A 21,426-nucleotide genomic window follows, 5' to 3' on the forward strand; every position below is an offset into this window, starting at 1 on the left:
GGGCGCGAACGTAACTCACGGTTCCACGAGGATCAGGTTATCGATCCTGCTAGATCCTTCCGTGGTGGTCTCAAGAATTCGATGCAAAAGCGGAAATACCGATACGAGGGATGAAAAGCATGTGCAAAGCCCAAGGATTTTTACTCCTCGTCTCATTTTTATTCTATCGATATAATTTTTTTTCTCTACGACTTTTATGTGACCAGCAATAATTTTCTTCTCGATCAAGTGGTACGTTTTACCTAGTCGTACATTTTGGACTAATTTATTAATATATATCATTAATATAATGTATATGAAATTTACAAGTTGCAACTGACAAGTTTCCAGAACTGATAAATTATTCATAAATTAATGGACATTGATAGTACGTTGTATTACGCTTGCGGATTCAGCATTCACCGACAAAGTTTTGTTCCTATTCAACAATGAAAATTTCATCCCAACGACTCTAAACGTGATGAAACAAGGTGAGATCGAAGCTTGGCGAGCTGATTAAGAATGCCCACCGGTTATTCCGGTATAGAGAAAGACCTTGAACCTACGGAAATTAATCTTGCGCATGGTGGTACGAGCGTAGAGGGGGATTGGAACTTTGGTCAATTACGAGGGTCGAGCCTGAGCAGCCCATAAGGGATGATCGAACGGTGAATGTCGCGATCGAACCCGCCTGCAAATTGTTTCCTCCCGATTGGATCTCTTTCTTCGTCGCCTTTTACATCCGTCTAGAAAACACTCTCAACTTCGCACCACCAATCCAGGTACCAAAATCGAAAAAGTAATATTCTTCTAATATACGAATATCTAGTTAGATTTTTCTAAGAAAACAACAATTTGCTTAGAAGCAAATCACGCTAAATAACAAACGACTTATTATTCCAAAATACGTCAGCGACACTCAACTTTATGCCACTGATCCAAATAACAAAATTGTGAAAACAAGAATCGTTAGAACAATCCTACCCCAACATACGAATATCTGTATAAATTTATTTGAAGAAAAAATAATTTGCTTGGAAGTGGATGATCCTAATTATCAAGCGATTTATCAGTTTTCAAATGACTACAGGACGAAACATAAAACGCAAGGAGAATAACGGAGGTGAAACTAAACTCACGAGAAGGAGCTGCAGTTACTTTAGATACGCATAGATGAACAGAATTCTGCTCGAGCACCTTGTCGGGTGCTGCGGTGCACCAGCGAGGCAACCCGCATTGTCTTCGCCTCGAATCTCCATTGTTTTATCCGAGCTTGAAGTTCCTTTCCTGATGCAAGCCTGTATCCAGATTCGTTGTCTAGGAACCGCCTGGCCGTCGTATTCGTCATGTCGAATAGGTAAGATCATCCTTAGCGTGATGTAAATTTTCTTATATGTATGAATAGGATCTCGAATCGTTGTTTCGTATACGCGAAAATAAATCAAACAGATAGAAGTTGAGAAGTTTATTAGATAAAGGTAGAAAAATTCACCTACTTAGCGAATAGAATGGAAACGATGACAAATAAATCGTACTGACGATCAACGGAAAATTATATGTTAAATAGTAAGTTGTGTAATTCGACTAAAGTCAGCAAGATTCTGTGTTTCAAAATACGATCAGAATTATGCATATTTAATGAGTTTTCGAATTCGATTTTCTCGTAAACGAAACGTCCGATGTTTATAGTCGAAGGAAATAATTAATTCGTTGAACGAGGGATGAAGCGTAAGCGTGACGTTACGCGCAAAGTAAAATCTATGTCGACGTGTATGGTGCGAACGAACATTTCGGTTGCATTAAAGGTTCAAAGGCATTCAAAGAGTGATCTCGTGGTAGCTAGAACAGAGCTGACGAGTGGTAACCGGTGGCTGAAACGACATCTCAAGTTACCGAAGGGTTCGACTTACCTTCGTCGATCTTTCACCCCGCGGCATCGAGAGGGCGGCTCGCAATGAACTCGGTTTTAGACGATAAAATAGCAAACTAATCGCTGCTACGCGACTATGTTACGATACGTGCGGAAAGGAGATAATGGACTGATACCACAGGATGCGCAGGGCTAACCGCAACCTAGCATCCTGTGTACAACCCGAGACAAACTCGTCTATCACCAGCATCTACCGGTAAAATCAATCCACTCCAAATATTCCCATATTTTCCAGTTATATTAATAAGAAATTTTTCTTTTTTCACCTGAAACGTAGCAAAGATTATAGAAATTGTCGCGCGTATAAAGAATTTTCTCCGTCTTTGGAAATCTCATACCTCGTAGAATACACGCGTTAAAAGATATTTTTGCTCGTATGGAAAATAAATTTGTTTGCCTCTAATTCGACACGTAACGAAAAAAGTTACAGCGATTTGCTGAAAGCTCAAATTGCCTTGTGAAATATCTTTTCTATCCTGTAAAACTGTACACATCATGCAATATGCCCGTTAAAAGCCGGGCTAGAGTAAACTTTTCTCGCAGGAAAATGTGCATTCTGTTTACGAGCCACAATTAAAAGCCGCAAGCAGCTTTCCGCCGGATCCTTTTTTAACAAATTACGCTCGCGACAATATTTACATGGGAAAGTAATAACCACGAGCAACCGTCTCGCTGCGCTACCTTTTAATAAATTTATCAACCGCCGTAACTTTTTCGATGAACGCGCCAAGTGTCGTAACTCAGTTTCCACGTTGTTCCCAACTTTCCGAGTGCCGCTGCATTTTGCGTTACAAATAACGCGGATGCCGCGCATGCATTCTTATTTCAGAACAAGCCTTATCCTTTTGAAACTTTGTATACACGTTTATTAACAAAATAATTGCAGGAGCCATTGTTTGTCTGTTGCGTTATTCTCAGAAAAACAAGAAGTCAAACGAGCGATTCGAGAAACCTCGTAACACTTGCGTCTAGTTTTCGTTTGGCCGAAATCAAATACAGGTTATACCAGTTTGTAGTAGTAAATTGCGTTTTAGCAAATGAAACAGCAGACAACATCGTAGTTTCGGCTAAACACGCTCGAGAATCATATTTTCATAATCTAAGCGTCGAAGTTGGAAAATGTCCGATGTTTACAGGTTCACGAACGAATTACCGATTCGTTGTTGGCGATTTCCCGGAGAAATCGTAGGCCTTAGACGCTTTAAACGGGGATCTGGCGAGCTTTTCCAAAAACAAGTATTCCTATATCTCAAAACTTTGGCAATAGTCCTTTCCCGCGTTGGTTGAATCGTTCTCCCCTGTCGAAATCCAGAGCTGTTCCTACCTATTCGTTCGTATATGAGCCCCGGGAACACATACTCGAGCGAACGATGTGTTGTTTGAGAACTTTCCAGCGAAGCTGCTATAATTCAGGGGCGGACGGCGTGCAGTTAAAAGCACGACTTTTTCTCGTCATTTACATCCAACGCGAGTCAAATAATCGTCCACGACTCTTACGAATGTGATTGAAACTGCCCTACTCTTTTGGAAAATATAGCTATAGCACGGGAATTCGTAGAAAATTCGAAATTGCTGTGCGCGGGAGCGATAGTTATGGAAATATTGTTAAATAATGGAGCAAAGTCAAGACAAAAATAAACCGGTAAACGTGATTCAAGCGCGACAATGGAGTTACGGAATAATTACGATCCGAGGAACGCGAGTCTCAAAATGCCGAGCAATTTTTTTCCGTAATTAAGAAAAGTTCCTTTCCTCGATGGTAAATGGCTAATGCATTTTTTAGGTAAAAGAGAAGCAACGAAGACTTGCAGGTTGAAATGCAATGATTAACTTAGTAAATTTGAAAAAATTCTTTAAGATCGTTGCTACTCGTTTCTTTTTCATTATTCCCAATCTGGGAAATCAAAGGAATTCCACAGAGCTTCCGAAATTCCTGTTTCTCAATTAAAACGGCACATTCTCGAAAATAGCTTGGCACGTGCTGGTGATTATTGAGGTGGTATGAAATAACGTTCGAGCGACGATAGTATTGATTGCACGTCGGTTACCGTATGGTTTCAGTATTAGTGACTACGTTGCACTAGCAAACTCGTCTAAACGTGAGCGGAGAAATTTCATTCTTCGCTCTATCTAAAACCTCTGTGCTCGTTTCCGCATAACTCTGTTCGATAATTTAAATAACTCAAAGCACTTATCTGTGGAAAAATATGAAAATTAGAAAAATATTTTCACCGTCATTGAGGAAAGTTTCAGATACACAGAATTCCCAAGATATTGGACACAAAAGGATGGAACGTGCGCCACAAAACGTCAGAAGTTATTGGTTGGCAGGAAATAAATCAGTATGACGAACTAGGGCGAGAGGGAAGGAGAGGGTAAGGCAACCCCATAATTTGACATCAGCCGTGTTCCGTCAGTAACTCCGGCTTAATTACATTCCACGATGTTCGCCGCTCATTGTATTCTTGGAAGAAGTTATGTTTCCCAGGACAAAGATGAAGACACCTTGAACGTTAAAAGGAATTCCCTGGTAACGCGAGTGATCTGCATCGCGCTCATACAGCGAAAATTAGTTTGATTTCGTATACGGAACCACTCATGCCCATACAGTGATACACCAAAGTATTGCAACATTTGTGGCCAACTTCTATGAATCTATCGTGCCGCTTACTCGAAATATTTTGAAACAGTATTAGCATTTCGTCATACTTTTCTTTTCTACGCCTCTTAGATTCATTCCAAGTGTATTTCACATGTTCGCAATAATTTGGAAATGTGCAAATACTTATGGACGCTAGTGTACCTGTTTCTATGGTACCCATTCACCAAACGATGAACAAAAGTTCATCAGGAGAACTTCCTTTTTTATCGATAACAAGTCCAATCATTGGTCTGCACGAACTCGGTGTTCCCACGGCGAACAAACTGGAAGAGAACAGAGCTAGCAAGCAAGGTGATCGTGTGCGAGCAAAACCGCTAGAGCTAGAAAAATGGCGCGAGAAGATAGATCGGGCAACGATCTAATTTTATCCGTGGACCGAGAGGGAGGGCACGGTCTCCCACACAGTGAAAAGGGAAAACGAGCTTCTGCAGGGCAGCTTGTGCAAGCCGGGATGAAAAAAGCTGTTCATCGGAGCTTGCGACGACGGGAAACCGAAGCGATCGACGTCATCCGGGGCTTGTCAGCTCCTGGAAGCTTTGATCGCTCGGCCGAATGCCGTTTCTCGTCAAACAGAGACAAAGACATCTCGGCTAGCTGCGCTTGCAACGAAGAAGGACACGTTCTGCCTATTATATTTTACTCGCACGAGCTACGTCGAAAATATATGGACCATCGGTTTACCGGCGATCCAATGAAACGTTTCAGGAATCATGCCCTGTTTGTTACATGTCGGGCCATTTTGGTTTCTGTGCACCGTAGTTTTGGTTTCCTGTCAACCACATTGAACTAGGTTTCAATTAAATAGAGAATAGATATTCTACGAGCAATTTTGCCGACGACTAGATTAGTCCATTAAGAATCAAGCAACGAAAGAACGCGTAAAAGATGCGTTAAATCAGACCTGCGATTCTTTAGGGAAAATACTGTCTAACCTTGAAGAAGTATCGTAGGAATCTTTTATCATTTTCTCTATGTGTATTCGCCATCTATCTTCAGCGTCGGTGAAGCTTCGAAACGTGGAAAGTAGACACATCCGAGAAGAAGCGAGACGCCGGCGAAAATGTCTGACTAAATTGCTTGTCTAGCGTGCTTCCTCCTTCCTTCCTTCCTTCCTTCCTACCTACCTTTCTCGCTAGAAAAAAACCTACAGGATGCGACAGATGGCTCTCCGTGACAGTGCAACTTTTTTGCAGGAATAAATGATTAAGAACGCAAAGACAGGAGGGGACAAGATTGAGTCGATGAATCGAGAACTTTGTTGCTATTCTTCCATAGTACATTCGCTTTAAAAAATCTCCAGTGTTTAATTGGCAAAAGAGATTCGAAGCTGTTCGTATTATAGGATTAGATAATAATTGGTGATTGATTTTCAACAACCACTTCAGTCAGCCATCGATGACGAATTCTCTATTTACGTGGCCTAATATTCCACTTTGCGTCATGGACAACGTTACGAGAGTCCGAGTGTCGAACATGTGTGGATAACAGCCTCCTATTTGTACGTTTATTCGATATCGGTAGTCACTGCAATGCAGACAACGTGTCAAATAAACAGCGAATACCTAATATCGCCAGCTATAACCGTAACGAGAGGAGTTGGAATGATCGTTATCGAATGATCGCGATTATTTAAACCAAAGCTTCTCGGACACGAACACCACTGACATAGTTTAAGAACTTGTTCTACTAGATCGGTGTACATTATATATATATAGCATAGCTCTAAATATATAGATATATAGATACGTGGTATTATAGCTTTGGATACCTACTAACGTCCGTGGAAAAAGGGGACGATGGCAAAGTTCATTTACTCGTCGACGAAAATCCTTTCGCTTCACTGACTCGTGACTCGTTAATGTACATGGCGAGAAAAATGAACGTTTCTCGTGGTTTTAATTAAACATTAATCAACTGATATTACATAGTAAAATAATAAACGAAACTTTCAGCGCGTGAAAGCAACATATAATTATTATTTTATCCGTATTTCAACGAGCTGGATTCAAGTACTTAATATTTGATAAATTTGATATTTTATAAATTTGATAAAATGTGATATTTAAACGGAGATTAATTCTGACAATTTTGTATCGAGAACTTTAAAGTTTCAGAACGTAATATTTCAGAATATAAATTCAGAATATACATTTTTTACAAATACAGGGTGAAGCACTGAAAAACGACATTTTGCAAAAATATAGTTGATAAATATACTCAAACTGCGTTACGTTCGTCAGAATCCAACTTTCAAAATTATCCAATGAACTAATCGGTATGTCGATTATGCAGAATGTTACAAAGGAACAAATGCGGACACGATCGAATCGGTATTATGCTACCGTCCGCAAAAGTGTCAACGCTCGTTACGTTTTTCGTGCAAGCGGATCGCGTCTTGCATACCTAACGCGCAATTAACCAGCGTGTAATTTCACTCTCATATTGTTTGTCTCGCGCGTAAAGTCCAACTGGCTGACCTCTGATAAAGAAGGAATGAAAGAGAAGGAGTAAAAGGATAAAAAGAATGCCCGTAATTAGACCCTAGTACGGTTCAAACTGTCGCGACAGATGTCCCCAACTTTCGGAAGCAAAAGTCCGAAAAGCATTAAACACGGCTTCTATATATATATATTACTTAGAAAGAATTTTATTCTCAGCCAATTTTTATTAGAATAAAAGAAGATTGTAGAACAAATGTCTAGAATAAAAAGAAAAGAAACTCTAGAATAAAAAAAGATTCATTCTACTAAACGACTTCTTTTCTATCTCTACTTCTCTCGCCAATATTTCTGACATCCTGCATCTTCCAGCATGAAACTAAATAAATGGTGATTTTAAAAAATGTTTTTAAGAAATACATGATTGAATTAAAATTCTGACAATTTTTATTTGCGTCATTATAGTCTTATTCCCCCGTATAGTGAGCAACAACCAGCGACTGTTTTAAACGAAGATGGTGGAAGTGATGGTCGATCTGAAGGTGCCGGATCTCGAAGACACTCAGATCGAAGAGGCAGAAGACAGAAAGGAAAGAAGTGGCGACATCAAGAGACCAATAGACCGAGACAAAAGCCGAAGAATATAGAATGGAAAGAGGGAAAGCTGGATGGCTTTTTAGAATTTTTAATAAGCGACATCGGCACGCTTACGATTCTCCGCAAAAGCGGAAATGTAAATTCAGCGTTTTCGCCAGCTGGAAGGGAAGAACTGACTGGCCTCTTGTAATGCCGACATTAAAATTGCAAACCATGCAACCAGCACAGCCAAGCCTTCGTCTTCGCGAGACTGTGTGTCTCTCTTTAACCATCTCTTTCACCCTCGCAATTCCCTCTCTTACTTTGGACGGGCATGATTGTCCGCGGAAATCTTCAAGTACCAACGTGGAAACACTGTTCGAGCAGCAGTAAATGAAAGCCGGCGTTACTCGTGGAAACGCGTCTGCGGATGCGTCATATTAAAGTCTGGTATTGTTCGTTTCGAATGCAGACGACGCTTGGAAAAGTGAGTTAGTAAGAAAAAGAGAGGGTATAGCAGCGAGACAAGGATAGATAGAAACCGAGGGATGATCGGGGATTAGCCGGGATTCGTGATTTCAAATTATTATAGGCCCGCAGTCTGTCCTCTGGAAAACGCGAATTTGAGACTCATAAACTGGCGTAATATTCTGTTGAAATAAAAATAAACATAAATATCGAGAATCCATGATAGTTAATTCCAACGTTCACGGACCTAATGAGTTTTTCATTTTGTTATGCTTCTTTCTAGGTTTGCGTAATTAAAGATAAATGAAATACGATAAAAAGAAATCTACTAGTCATCTTAGTAACATAAATTTAAAGAAGAATAAAGAAGCGATATTGATTAACTCTACAAATTGAAAGGTAAAGGAACGAGTTTTGAATTTTTTAAGTATTTGGAATATATATCATTTTCTTGTGGTAAATGAAGTCATGGAAATAGATAATTTGTTTCTTTCAAAAATTCAATACTAATCACGTATTCAAGTAATGAAATGGGGAAACTTACAAAGAGTGGAGTTGAATAGTTCGGTTTCTAAGAGGCTCATACGTATTATGTATACTGCTTGCCTGTAAGAAACTAGGTGTTAGATCTGACGAGAACATTACACGTAAATAATTTCAACATACTATTGCGACCTTTGCAAAAGACGAGTAGGCATAAGTAAATAATAAATAATATTTCCACGACCGATCGTGACTAATGGCTGACATAAACAAACAACCGGCAACGCGACGAACACGCGATTCGATAAACGACCGTTATCGACAGTTACTAATAATTTTGCATTTTCGATAGATACGATCGTTTATCGAATGCGAAGATTAACACGTGTAAAAGTAAAACTCTGATCGGAATATATATTCGATATCGAAAACAAATACATACAATACTCCGGTAATCGCGATGAAGCAAAACTGCGAGTGACAAGATGAGCATCACGAAACGCACTTTAATTGCAATGAAATGCGAGCTTACCTACGCACATCCGTTGAGAAATAGCCCGATGAGGCCGTCACGTGTTCTGCCCGATTTTTTGACAACACTAAATACCACCGAAAACTGACAGCACTACGCAACAACACACGAAACAAACCAACCGGCCGGCCGCGCACCGACTACGAAAACTCGTTCACATTCGCGCACGATCGCGCCCAACCAACATGGATGCTCGTGGCGCGCTCTATCAGAGAAATATTATATTTTCCTCATATAATTCAAAAATCGAATCTAACGAACGAATTCTGTGCAACATATGGTTTTAATTAGCCACAAATTTTATATCTTTAAAATTATTTTAATTATCTTCTTCTAATGAATTCCCAATAAACTAAAAATATATCGACCTTTCGGAAATAAAAAAAGAACTTTTCCATATACACGTCACAAAGGACGTAATAACTTTAAGGATTAATAACTTTATTTTCAATAAAACATTTCATTATAAGAATCTAGTTTATTCGCCTTAGATCGTGTGAAGATTACTGTAATAACGTAATATAAGGAATTAGTTAAGGAATATTGGCAAGATAATCCTTGACATTGGAAGGTTCCAATCTTCTGAAACCATTTGCATCACAAATACCAACTTCTATATTATCAGCAGTCATCTGCCCTTCGAATCCTTCCTTCAAAGTTAAAATCGCAGTATGGACAGCATCGTCCAGTTCCAAACTTCTGCTATATCTCTTCTCGAGGAATACTTTTCCATTTACAAAATTTTTGCCCATTGCTGTAGCCTTCCATGCAAAGAATGCACCAGAAGGGTCGCACTGGTATAAACATGGCTTCCCATTATCCCAGCCGCAAATTAGCAAAGAGACACCAAAGGGTCTAACTCCTCTATAGTTTTGCAATATATTAGTTGTATTGAATGTTCAATAAATTAAAAAATTATGTAAATGATATTTACCCAGACTGTGTATATTCTTGCATGAGCGTGGCAACTCTTTGCACCAATTGAGCAGTAGGTATCGGTTCTTGATAAATGAGCTGATACTGCTGTGCAATTTTACGTGCTTGTTTTACTAATAATCTGTAATCTGGACCCATCCCACTGTAGACCATACCAATATGTTTTGTAATCATTTCCACTTTCTGCACGCTGTGTTCATCATACAATATTGATTTGTGTTTGTTTTCTGTGGCAAGAACAACTCCATTTGATGCTCTGATACCAACACTAGCTGCTCCAGCAGCAACTGCAGCTAAAGCATATTCTATCTGCACCAATTTTCCAGATGGGCTGTGTAGCAAAGTATATTGTGAGTATATGAGTATATAAGTTTTTAAACTTATTCTATATAGATATTTGACGAGTCATTATGTACTCCATTGAAATCAATTTGTTTTCAATAAGAGAATAGATCGTGTAATATTAATTTTTATAACTAGCCTTAAATAAAAGATAAATAAAAGTATATGAAAAAATTTGCTTTCTTATTAATGTATATTCAATAATAAATCCTGTAAACTGATAAATGTATTTCATTTATAGGTTAGGTTAATGAGAACTTTTACTAATTTATTAAACCATAGGAAGTGGATGATATTAATTATGAAGTTGAATTTATTCGTTGAAGTCAAAGAATTCTTATAAGAAATAACAACATTTACCTGAAAGTTGTTAACGAGAAACTATATCGTTCCGAAGCCATGACAATTACTTTGCAACAATACAGGTTACTAAATATAGTGAAACTTTCGGAGCAAGGTTTGGCAACATGCAAGAACGAAAAATAACAGAGATTTTTATACTAGAGATATTTTGTGTTGAAATATAAATTTGTGGTTATACTTTTAAATCAAAATTTCTGTACATTTTTTTTACATCTATCTGCTATTATCTACTTATTATCTATTAAATTCTGCCATTATGAATCAAAATCTTGGAAATCTTGCATTTCCTCGAGATAATCCGTGAAGAATCCTTTTATCGATGCGAAGTATGTGTTTGATTAAAAAAATGATCAAAAAATGATTCTATATAGTAGGATCCAACTTCAAATAAAAGAAAAATGTCAATTTTATGACGATTTTTAACTAAATATTTCGAACAAATACCATCAAAAAATAAGATTTATCGTACTAATAAATTCATCTACGACCTATATCAATGTATAGTGCAAAATTTTGCACATTGTAGAAAAAATATTTTCGATACAACCTTGTATCTCTTCCATTGCGTTTATTAAATTAATTTCAGAATATAGTAACACAAATATCTATCATACATATAGAAATGGCCGAAGAAAATAAGAAGGATACCAAAAATCAAGTAGAAGAATTGTACGCATGGATTTCTAAGATTCCACTTTCAAAATCAGTAAAGAATTTATCTAGAGACCTTTCGGATGCTGGTAGTTATAGCACGAAAAAATTATTCCGATATTCATTTAGCTTCTTGTAATTAAAATAATAAGGAAACCTGTTCCTTAGTAATAATAGCGGAAATCCTTAAAATGTATTACCCCCGCTATGTTGACCTCCATAATTACGTACCAGCCAACAGTTTAACTACGAAGACAGAAAATTGGAAAGTGTTAAATCGAAAAGTATTAAATAAAATTGATATGAAATTAACTAAAAATGTTATTAATCAGTTAGCAAACTGTCATCCTGGAGCTGCTGAAAATATGTTATTAGAAATAAGAAAGAAAATTATAAAAGATGGAATTGAGCCCCGGAATCTTCAGGACCTACAACAAAATGATTCTATCGAAGAAGGTAATACAAACATTAGAAACATATTGATAGGAATTTAATCATAATATTTGTTTAGGCAATAATATAAAAGTTACGGCAAAGTTATCAAAGAAATCAATGACAAGTCCTACTGGTCACCCAATTTTGAAGGCTTTTGATTGTAAGAAATCAATATTTACACGCGCCAGAGAAATGTTCTACTTTATATTGGAATGGCTCATAAGTTGGCTATACACCTGGAATTACTTTCAAAATATAAAGTTTCAATTAGAGAATCAAAATTCGCGTAAGTTGTATGTATACCTACCAAAATTAAAAGATGGTAGTATATAGACGAATTCCTCTGCAAAAGAATTTCTACATATTTTTCTACCTGTTAAAGTGAAAGAAGATGCCGAGGCGTCTAGAACACAAAGAACATCGGAGAATATCAACGAAGAAGACGCTGTTCCTCGTCACGTATACGCGCAATTAAGACGAAAAATCCGGAAGATTGACGATATTATCTGCACCCTAAATCACAAGCTTGCGTACCTTGAGAACACGATAAAGCTGAAAGACCTGCGAATATCCAACCTAACGTCGGAGATCATAGACAACACTGTGGAATCCAAGCAGTTTGCAAAAAACCAAATAAACGATGCACAAACTTCGATCGCATAATATTCAGAAAAAAGTAAAAATAGAGAAACAGTGCCAATGATACTAAATAAATACAATTACCATAGAACCAATTATGTCGCTTTATTTTTTTTAAAGATGATGTACATTAATTCTCCACGTATGATATAGATATACTAATTACAATCATAAAATTTTTATGTACCTCTACTTTCACATAACTTCAACGAAACGTTTAATGATAATTTCTTCGTGTAATAATATTCGTTTCATATACTCCTAATTGCGTATGATCGCTCTCATTCATATTCACTACGTCACAAATATAAATTTTAAATGTTTAAATACGTGCAAGAGATTTTTACGTTATAACGAATATTAATGAGGCGACACACTATGCTAACGTTTAGACGATCATCAGTCTGAAACGATCGATATTGGAGGAAAGTGGCACTTAAATAAAAATAGAAAACACTTTATACTATAATGTTTCCCTCGACACGAAGTTTTTATCTTTGAAAATCGTCACACTGATCTGAAAAGACGATAAAACAAAAACGCATACTATTTGACTACATTCGACATTGTAAAGGCAAAAAGAAACACACTTGACATGGACTAACTACATGAATGTGTATACATATATATTCAAGACGCTCGGGATTGAAAAATGTAACGAGCTCCTTTTCAAAACGAGGCTACGAGAAACTTGACATTAAGGTTTGTAAAAGCCACTCTCTCATCACTGTTCTCTACAAAGAGAGAGTGGGGTAATGCTTGGTGCAGGGTCACGTATCGCAATGTCAGTACAGAGGCAACACTTCGTCAGAAACGGCGACTCTTGAGCCAGTCTGAATGAAAATTTGGTAGCGACTGGTGTGAGTATAATTCAACGTTAAATTAACAGAATTTTCTGCCGGCTTTTTGTGCTCACTGCTTGACACTTCTAACGCTGTTCTTTTGAAATTCGTCTACCGTTCTGATTCGATTGTAATCACATTAATATATTCTATTGTTTCATTTATTGCAAGTAAAATAGCTTTCTACGCCTGTAGATGAATGGAAATTGCAAAATTGATTACTCCATTTAATAATTTTCATGAAATTATATATAAATTTCATAATTTTGTACAGAATAATTTACATATAATTGGAAAGTATGTAAGTATGAAGAAAATGTTTTATCGCATATATATACGTTACCGTAACAAGATATGCACAGGTGCACAAGTTTCACGAAACTAAATTCTGATATTAGGGTACTACAATCTAAAAAGAGTAGCTATTTTACACGTTACTTTGTACAACTTATTCTTTGAGCTAGAACGTCACACTGTCAGTGTCTCTAATCGTTCGCGTTCATGGTCGTCAACTTTTTACTAGCTGCATATGTCGCAAAAGAGTAAAATTTCCTGTTCTCAAGTCTAAACATATGTATATGGGAAGAAAATTTTATTTTTCATAATTTGTTAAGTCCATCGAGATCTGAAAATTATATAAAGCCTTCAGTTTCTAATTAAATTAACACACGTTCTATATCTATATTATCTATGTAAATTTACTCCGCAATATTCTTTCTTTATTACACTTCAATAAATGTTATTATAATATACTAGCAATTTATATACTATCCATTTAGCTCATGTTAGCAAAAATGCTACATTGCACGACGTTGTGTTATCTGGCTGCAGCTGCATTGCTCGCTGTATTTTTGTTCTTTTCGGCGGTCTACTTTTTCATTCAGTACACGTTCGGAGTCTGCAAGAGTAAGAACAGAATGGATGGAAAGACTGTGATAATCACTGGATGCACATCCGGCATTGGAAAAGAAACTGCAAAAGATATCGCGAGAAGAGGAGCGAGATTGATCATGGCCTGTCGAAATATGGAGTCAGCGAACAAATTAAAAGGTTCATCTTAAACCTTACTTTTATCATAATAGAATTAATCGCCATCATTGTTCAAGTTCTATCGCGTTTTAAATAAACAGAAGGTCCTTAGTATTTGTTAAAGATGAGGCAATACAATCAATTACAAATGTATTCCAATTAAGTAAGACGATTATGTTTATATTATAAATAGACATTAAATCTTTAAAATCATTTATATTGCTAATTGTAACTTGGCTAGCACTTAACTATAAAACTGTAAAAAACTATTTAGAGGAAAAACGATATATTAATATGATACTAATAGATAATTTTAAGTTGTTAATATAATTATAAGCAGAGAGTTCCGTAGCTGTTGCAACAACTTTTGAAACTAAATAATTTTTTTAAAAATTGGATCAACGACCTGGATTTTTTGAGAAATTAAAAGGATTAGTTTATTAAATGACGAACAAAAAAGATTTTGAAAAATTGTAATTGCTCGCGAAGAAAAAGGTAGAGGTCGAATTTTTCAACTTTTTTATCTGGGCTCGTAATGAACATTTAAATAACATATATTGAACATTCATATCAGTTATATATATGCTGAAAATTTTATTGATATCAGTTTATGTAGAAACAAGCGACAGGTATCGAAATTTTCAGCATGTATACAGCATGTATATGAACATGTATGTTGGAAATCGCTATATATTTAAAGAACAAAACTTTCTTGTTTCATATGTTTTTTACTTCACAATTCAAATTTGTTGTTTCATAGAGGAATTAATAAAGGAATCAGGCAACGAGAACATCGTTACTCGAGAGTTAAACTTGTCGTCACTGACTTCGATAAGAAAATTTGCGCAGGAAATAAACCGTGAAGAGTCTAGGTTGGATGTATTAATTCATAACGCAGGAACTGCAGACTTATTCACAAAAAAAGTGACGGAAGACGGTCTGGAAATGACTATGGGAACAAATCACTATGGTCCATTCTTACTTACACATCTTTTGATCGGTACGACAATTTCTTTTTTAATGATTTCCTTCTTCATCCTAAGACACTACTTGTAGAATTATTTTGCAGACTTACTAAAACAATCGAAACCAAGTCGAATAATCGTCGTTGCATCAGGACTGTATTACTTAGCGAGATTAAATTTAAACAATGTAAATCCAACGACGACCTTGCCTGGCTATTTGTACTATGTTTCCAAATATGCAAACATCGTTTTTACACTAGAATTAGCACGACGTCTTGAAGGTTCTGGCGTGACAGCTAATTGTCTTCATCCTGGTCTGATAAACACTGGAATCTGGAAAAGTGTTCCGCCTCCATTTTCTTGGGGATTACATTTTTTGCTGAACACATTTTCCAAAACAATCGAACAGGGCGCGCAAACAACGATATATCTTGCAGTGTCCAGTGAAGTTAATGGAATTTCTGGCAAATATTTTTCGGATTGTCGTGTAAGCAAAACTTGCCACAATTTTTTGTTTACAAATAGCATTTCTTAAATAACGATGATATTGTTTACTGCTACATATCATTAATTTTAGGAAACCGAACTTCCTCACGGAATAAAGAATCCATCTCAAGGTAAAAAGTTTTGGGAACTCAGCGAAACCATGGTGAAACTCCAACCATCAGATCCAAAAATATAAAAGTTCACATAAACATATTTTGTTAATCTATGTAAAAAATCTATGTAATCTATTTTAAAAGCTGCAAATTTTCTGTAATTAAAAGGCTTCTAATTCGTTAAACTTTTTGTATGAATGATTTGTATTTAATTATCCCGCAAGGTGATAATCGAGAAGTAGTGATACGTTTCTCACATTTCATTTACACATTCTAATTTGATTTAGAAAAATAATAACCATTGATGTTGCACTCGCGTAATATTCTATTGAAAATATAATATAATATATTAGGTCATCCTATAAGTTCGTGCCGTTTTTCGAGCGGTTATATATGTTAAGATTGTTTACATACCTTTCAGTTTCATGAAAAAATGTAATCCCCCTCTCGTTGTACAACTTCTTCCCATTTATCTGGTAGGGCCATTGTTCCGTCTCGATAAAAGTTCTCTTGTTTTTCTTTAAAATAATTTTTTAAGCTATTTTTGAGAATGTCAATATTTTCAAATTTTTTATCTACTAAAAAGTGTTGTAATGCTCTGAACAGGTGGTAATCAGATGGGGCAATGTCTGGGGAATATGGGGGATGTGGTAAAATTTCCCAATTAAATTCAGACAATTTTTTTGTAACGCTTTTCGCGAGTTTTCGTAAAGTATCCACTTTTCATCACCAGTTACCAGGCGTTTAAGGAATGGCTCATGTTTATTACGCTCAAGTAATGACATGCACGCTGTCGTTCGTTCAAGACGGTTCCGTTGCGCAAGTTCATGGGGCATCCAAACGTTCAACTTTGACACCATCCCCATTTTTTTTAAACACCTATGAATCGTTGTCTTAGGTATTTTCAGAACATTTGACATCTCTTGAACTGTCAAACTTCGTGATTTTTCAACAAGATCCCGAATTTTATCTTCGTCTGTCTGAGAAGGACGTCCGGAGCGTTCCTCGTCTTCTAAACGGAAATTCCCAACTCTAAAACGTTGGAACTACTTCCTACAGGTGCGAGATGAAAGCGCATTTTCTCCGTAAACAGCACATATGTTTTTCGTGGCAATTGTTACAGAACTTCCTTTCCGAAATTCATATAACATGAGATGTCGAAAATGGATATGCATTTCACTCATGATTTTTTACTGTTAGAAGTCACTGTGTTCACTATATTACGATCTTATACCCACGAAAATCTGTTCTAGCCTGTTCTCGATCAACTAAGCTCAAGTGAATTGGTTCCTCATCGTCGTATGTTTATAAATCGACACATGAAATGTATACACAAAAGTCGGCACGAACTTATGGGATGACCTAATAGAATCAGCAATCACAGAAATAGGTTCTTATTTATGTGTTAATGTTTCATCGCATTTGAAACTTAGAGTGATAAGTGAAAAGATACTGCAGATCGTCATGGTGACATACACTTGAAGGACACATAAAACGTTTAAAATATGATCCTCGTTGTGTTTCCAGATAAACAAAGAGTAAACAGTTTTACCATATGGTATAGCGGCGTTCAACATATAAAAGCTATATCGTCCTTGGAAAACAAATTTATAAGAGTATAACGGGAATTTCGAATACGTAGCGAATAACTTGATTACTCGGTACATAAGAAATTTAGTTATAGCATCACCTGCATCTGAAAAAAGATTAGATATTTTGTTTATGATTTCAATGAAAAACAAATTACAATTAGAGCACGAAGAAAATTTTATATGTACATCACCGAGCTTTCTGTAGCTAGCCGAGCTAAGTGGCCGATCGTTAAAATAGAATTATCGTAATTGCCTACTGACGTAATTCGATCGCGATGTATTACGATCGTACATAAATATGATCGGAGCGAGAGTATTCCAATTATCGTTCAACTCAGGGTACACAGAATTATTTCCTAATGTGGCATTTTCATACACTGCGCAATTCAATAAAACAATTCGATATACTCAATTTTCATATCTTTATAACATATTTATGCAAAATATTTTAATTCGAATACTCACAAGCAGCTATACCGCTAAATTCGACTTCCGTAACTCCCATCATTAAAGGAACTTGATAGAAACTCCCTGGCTTTATCGCGTCGGACGGCTGTTCAAACAGAAACGTTTACACACCAGGAACTTCCGGTTCCACAACTGGTGACCAGAGCACAATACGATTTCCACGCCAATCCTGTCAAAAATATAATGTCACTAATATTCCTAGTTTCACAGATTTTCACATGCTGGGTGTTATTGTTATATCAAACGCACATATAAGTCGCGTAACGTGTCTGTGAAGTTTTCTGCAGGTTTTGAGCGGAATCAGCGCACCATAGCACTAGTCGAATCAGTAGGGCAACCAAATAATCGTGCCTGTCTTTGAGCTAGCTACAGTTGTCCATGTTACGGTATTCCGGAATAAACATTTAGTTCTATAGCCGAAGAACTCATGACGACAGTTCCGTAAAGCAATGTCCCAAATTATTGAAACGCAATATATAACTTTCTAATAAAATTTAGTTACTTGTATTATATCCATATTATATTATACATATTTATTTCAGTTAGTTTCCTTTCTTATACGATCTTGCTCATCTAAATCCACGGAATCCCAAATCTGTTATACAAGGAATAATCAACGAAAAGCACCACAACTTTGAGAAAAATAAGAATTACCCTGGCCTAGATACAGTATGTTCAACGTATAATTATATTAAAAATATATTTTCAACAATATTAATCATAATCTTCTAATAAACATCTTTTTCTTTCGGCTTATTTTCTTCAAATTGGTTTCTTTGATATTTCCAACGTCTGATTTCAGACATCTTGTAACTACCACCTGTGCAATATTTATGTCTGAAATACTATTTAGATATCGTATTAAAAATGAGATAGATATTTCAAAGGGTCTTTTTATACTTACTCTTATATCAGATTCGTATATTCTATACAAATATGACGGTAAGAAACATAAGACTGTGTCCAGGGAGAAAGCTGGAAGAGAAAAATTGTTGCACAAGAATAAAAAAGAAATGAAAGGTGCTATGCGTGAAATACGAAGAGACAGAGTTTTCTTAACGAAACTACAAATAAAACAACAGATTAATAGCGATGAAAAACGTTAAGCGCAAGGTGCAAGAAATCTTTGGCGAAGCTTTAGTGCAACAGAGTGAATTAGAGAAATTAAAACGGAAGAAGTAATAGTAATAGAATAAGCCGCGCATTCCGGAGTCCGTGTATATTATCTTTCTTAGACAATATTGGTATTTTGAATGATTTTGTACGATTGTATCAACGATGACCTCGGATATAACGGATCGTGATCACTATATTAGCGTTTTTTAAAGATTCTTATAATTACATTAACTGTAGTAAATGTAAATAAACATTTTTGTAATAAGTAAATCTTTTAACCCATTTCGTTTGTAAAAACAATACTGTAATTTTATCATACGGAGGTAATTCCTTATGGAAAAATCTAACAGGAAACACAATAAAATTCTCACGTGCGAGGCTCAGTTTTCAAGAAAAACGTGTTCGAATATTTGTCGACTGTACTTAAATTTGGCTAATTATCGAGTGGAATAGATACCCAGAAGAAGGTTATTCTGCGTGCGAAAATGAATTAAAAGTGTGATATAAAATTTGTCAATTAGTTTTTCCGCTTAATTTTCAAGAAAATAGAATTTGAACGCGTTTAATTAAGAATTGTCCTCGTGTACACGTGTGATAGATATGCAAATTTATTATTCTCGAAAACAAACCGTCTTGTGAATAAATTTTATTCTACATTTTCGATTTATTTTTACATCTAGAATAATCTGATTATTTACTTCTACCTAGTCTGGAGTTGGCAATATTTAAAGAAATTTTATATACGTGTTTCTATGACTCGAAAGATCTTGACAATTCCGTGAGAATGATGTCTTGATCTCTGATTCCTGATAGTTCCAAATTGAAGTATACGTATACACGTGAGCAGCGGTAACACGTTTAATCCTGAAGAGAATCTTATCGAATAAAATCTTCGACAACATTGTTATTGAATAACGTCGCCTTATTTTAATTTGCAATATCACAAACAGACCGTATTCTGATTTTATAGCTTTACGATCATTGGGTAATCTAATACATCTTTCTTTCAATAAGATAGATTATGAATTCAATATTGTACTTTATATTTATAAATGTATATGATTATAACATTTAAAGAAATACGCTTTATTTAAAAAACGATGTTAATTATGATCCATATTTATTTCGCAATAATGTGTTACGTTCTATGACCCGAACGTATGTTCTAATGCATCCTTTGGCCAAGATGCTCAACAGCTGTTTCGACATATTTGCACGGATCCACAATAATCTCAAGGAACCGTTAATTGTCACGTTTAAAATTCTCTTTACGATGATCAAGTCTATGGCTGTCGTAAGATTTAACGTTCTTCACTTTACTGTCGAGGCCCTTCACAAATTTATGGAATATATTCATCAGGTCGAGAATCTCCTTGGGGTTATCGCTCATCATTGTTTAGCACGGGAAAAGCGGGCATTCCCACGTACGATACTCGATGGCCACTTCTACATGCGAGCGACAGTTGGTAGAGGGCAGGCAGAACCCATCGCTAGTTTTCCTCCTCGACATCATCGTCACCGATCCTTACTTCCAATCAACTTTACGGGAAGAACATTACAACTTCTTTTCGGTCGCAACATTCACAAACGCTTAATTTAAACGCACATTTAAAAGTTGTTGGAAATAGATAGTGATATTTAAACTGTGAAAATCATTGAAACCACCCCTATTATCTTAATTGAAATAGGTGATCGGCTGATTCGTGGCGTCGATCATCGTATCGAGACGACATCTTGCGACTCTCGTTGACGCGTTACACAGCGAACACGTTTCTTCGGGATAACGGTCGAACAGTAAGTTATTACGAAACGATAATTATAATACAAAATTAAAATTTCTTAAAATTAAATTAAAATATTTGAGAGATACATACGTTAAGGGCAGGAAATAAAAATGGTTAAAGCAAAGAAGATGTTATTATCGGAAGTTTCCCAACGAAAACGTAATGAACAAAAGAAGAAATCTTCGAACCCGTTTGAAGTGTATGTAAATAGGAACAAACAAAATGTATTGGGTAGAGAGAGCAAGACGGATGAAAGTCTCCCAGGTGTATCTCGTGCAAAAGCAATTAAGAAGAGAAAAGAGACGCTTTTTCAAGAGTACAAATTAAAAAACAAGGATAACTTGTTTTTAGATACGCGCATAGGTGAAAGAAATTCGTGCTTGAATATAGTGTTAAGAAATGTTAAGTTGGTATGACCGCTAGTTACTAAAAGCTAGGTTGGTACGACACTTAACGACGCTCCTTTGTCTTAGGAGTCGACCACGCGTTAATTGCTAAGACACATCCTGTGTGATTAGACGCCTCCTGTGTAATTAGGCGTTTTGTATAAGAAACAAAATAAAAGGTGTGATAATCAATCCGTGTGAATCAGCTTGA

At 36.1% G+C, this 21,426-nt stretch overlaps 4 protein-coding genes and 1 long non-coding RNA gene across 12 annotated transcripts in view; 2 read left to right on the forward strand and 3 right to left on the reverse strand.

Moving 5' to 3' along the window:
* The window catches only part of LOC100644427 (RNA-binding protein Musashi homolog 2), a 122,332-nt gene extending 113,074 nt beyond the window's left edge, over window positions 1-9,258 (reverse strand). For 2 of the 4 annotated variants that reach the window (XM_012319891.3, XM_012319893.3), the window contains exons 1-2: window positions 9,069-9,258; window positions 8,598-8,659 (exon numbers count right to left, since the gene is read on the reverse strand). The gene's annotated coding sequence lies outside the window, so the exon portion shown is untranslated. The remainder of the gene's footprint in view (window positions 1-8,597; window positions 8,660-9,068) is intronic. The other 2 variants (XM_012319892.3, XM_003403237.4) reach the window with 2 other exon arrangements.
* Window positions 9,259-9,526: 268 nt separating this feature from the next.
* LOC100644545 (proteasome subunit alpha type-2) lies at window positions 9,527-10,829 on the reverse strand. Its single transcript, XM_003403238.4, has 3 exons — window positions 10,707-10,829; window positions 10,003-10,335; window positions 9,527-9,932 (listed from the first exon to the last, which is right to left on the reverse strand). The coding sequence occupies exons 1-3, from the start codon at window positions 10,745-10,747 to the stop codon at window positions 9,602-9,604; spliced, it is 705 nt and encodes a 234-aa protein (XP_003403286.1). The 5' UTR covers window positions 10,748-10,829; the 3' UTR covers window positions 9,527-9,601.
* Window positions 10,830-11,296: 467 nt separating this feature from the next.
* LOC100644789 lies at window positions 11,297-12,487 on the forward strand. The gene is made up of 4 exons (XM_012319898.3): window positions 11,297-11,449; window positions 11,529-11,816; window positions 11,872-12,081; window positions 12,178-12,487. The coding sequence occupies exons 1-4, from the start codon at window positions 11,332-11,334 to the stop codon at window positions 12,456-12,458; spliced, it is 897 nt and encodes a 298-aa protein (XP_012175288.1). The 5' UTR covers window positions 11,297-11,331; the 3' UTR covers window positions 12,459-12,487.
* Window positions 12,488-12,856: 369 nt separating this feature from the next.
* On the forward strand, window positions 12,857-16,054 carry LOC100644668 (retinol dehydrogenase 14). Of its 5 annotated transcripts, none has more exons than XM_012319899.3 (5): window positions 12,857-13,136; window positions 14,056-14,326; window positions 15,066-15,305; window positions 15,375-15,757; window positions 15,848-16,054. In XM_012319899.3, exons 1-5 carry the CDS (start codon window positions 13,047-13,049, stop codon window positions 15,950-15,952), a joined length of 1,089 nt encoding a protein of 362 aa, XP_012175289.3. In that variant the 5' UTR covers window positions 12,857-13,046; the 3' UTR covers window positions 15,953-16,054. The 5 variants fall into 5 exon arrangements, with proteins under 5 accessions (XP_012175289.3, XP_048263950.1, XP_048263951.1 ...); XM_048407993.1 differs by having other exon boundaries at window positions 12,858-13,136; window positions 14,161-14,326; XM_048407994.1 differs by lacking the exon at window positions 12,857-13,136 and adding an exon at window positions 13,161-13,294 and having other exon boundaries at window positions 14,161-14,326.
* Window positions 15,657-16,324, reverse strand: LOC125385535. Its single transcript, XR_007224926.1, has 2 exons — window positions 16,284-16,324; window positions 15,657-16,194 (listed from the first exon to the last, which is right to left on the reverse strand). It is a non-coding gene; the product is annotated as an uncharacterized LOC125385535 (long non-coding RNA).
* Window positions 16,325-21,426: the final 5,102 nt, after the last annotated feature.

The sequence above is a fragment of the Bombus terrestris genome, chromosome 8, assembly GCF_910591885.1.
Source record: "Bombus terrestris chromosome 8, iyBomTerr1.2, whole genome shotgun sequence".
Lineage (NCBI taxonomy): Eukaryota > Metazoa > Arthropoda > Insecta > Hymenoptera > Apidae > Bombus > Bombus terrestris.

Excerpts from the sequence above, each read along its gene's own strand:
- LOC100644668 (XM_012319899.3), top strand. The coding sequence starts at position 13,047 with ATGTGTATACATATATATTCAAGACGCTCGGGATTGAAAAATGTAACG. Across the intron at positions 13,137-14,055 it reads ACGAGAAACTTGACATTAAG|CTCATGTTAGCAAAAATGCT; the intron begins GTTTGTAAAAGC and ends CTATCCATTTAG. Across the intron at positions 15,758-15,847 it reads AATATTTTTCGGATTGTCGT|GAAACCGAACTTCCTCACGG; the intron begins GTAAGCAAAACT and ends CATTAATTTTAG.
- LOC100644789 (XM_012319898.3), top strand. The coding sequence starts at position 11,332 with ATGGCCGAAGAAAATAAGAAGGATACCAAAAATCAAGTAGAAGAATTG. Across the intron at positions 11,817-11,871 it reads AAATGATTCTATCGAAGAAG|GCAATAATATAAAAGTTACG; the intron begins GTAATACAAACA and ends ATATTTGTTTAG. Across the intron at positions 12,082-12,177 it reads ATTAGAGAATCAAAATTCGC|TGAAAGAAGATGCCGAGGCG; the intron begins GTAAGTTGTATG and ends TACCTGTTAAAG.
- LOC100644545 (XM_003403238.4), bottom strand. The coding sequence starts at position 10,747 with ATGGCTTCGGAACGATATAGTTTCTCGTTAACAACTTTCAG. Across the intron at positions 10,336-10,706 it reads TTCTCGTTAACAACTTTCAG|CCCATCTGGAAAATTGGTGC; the intron begins GTAAATGTTGTT and ends TTTGCTACACAG. Across the intron at positions 9,933-10,002 it reads CAAGAATATACACAGTCTGG|AGGAGTTAGACCCTTTGGTG; the intron begins GTAAATATCATT and ends GCAAAACTATAG.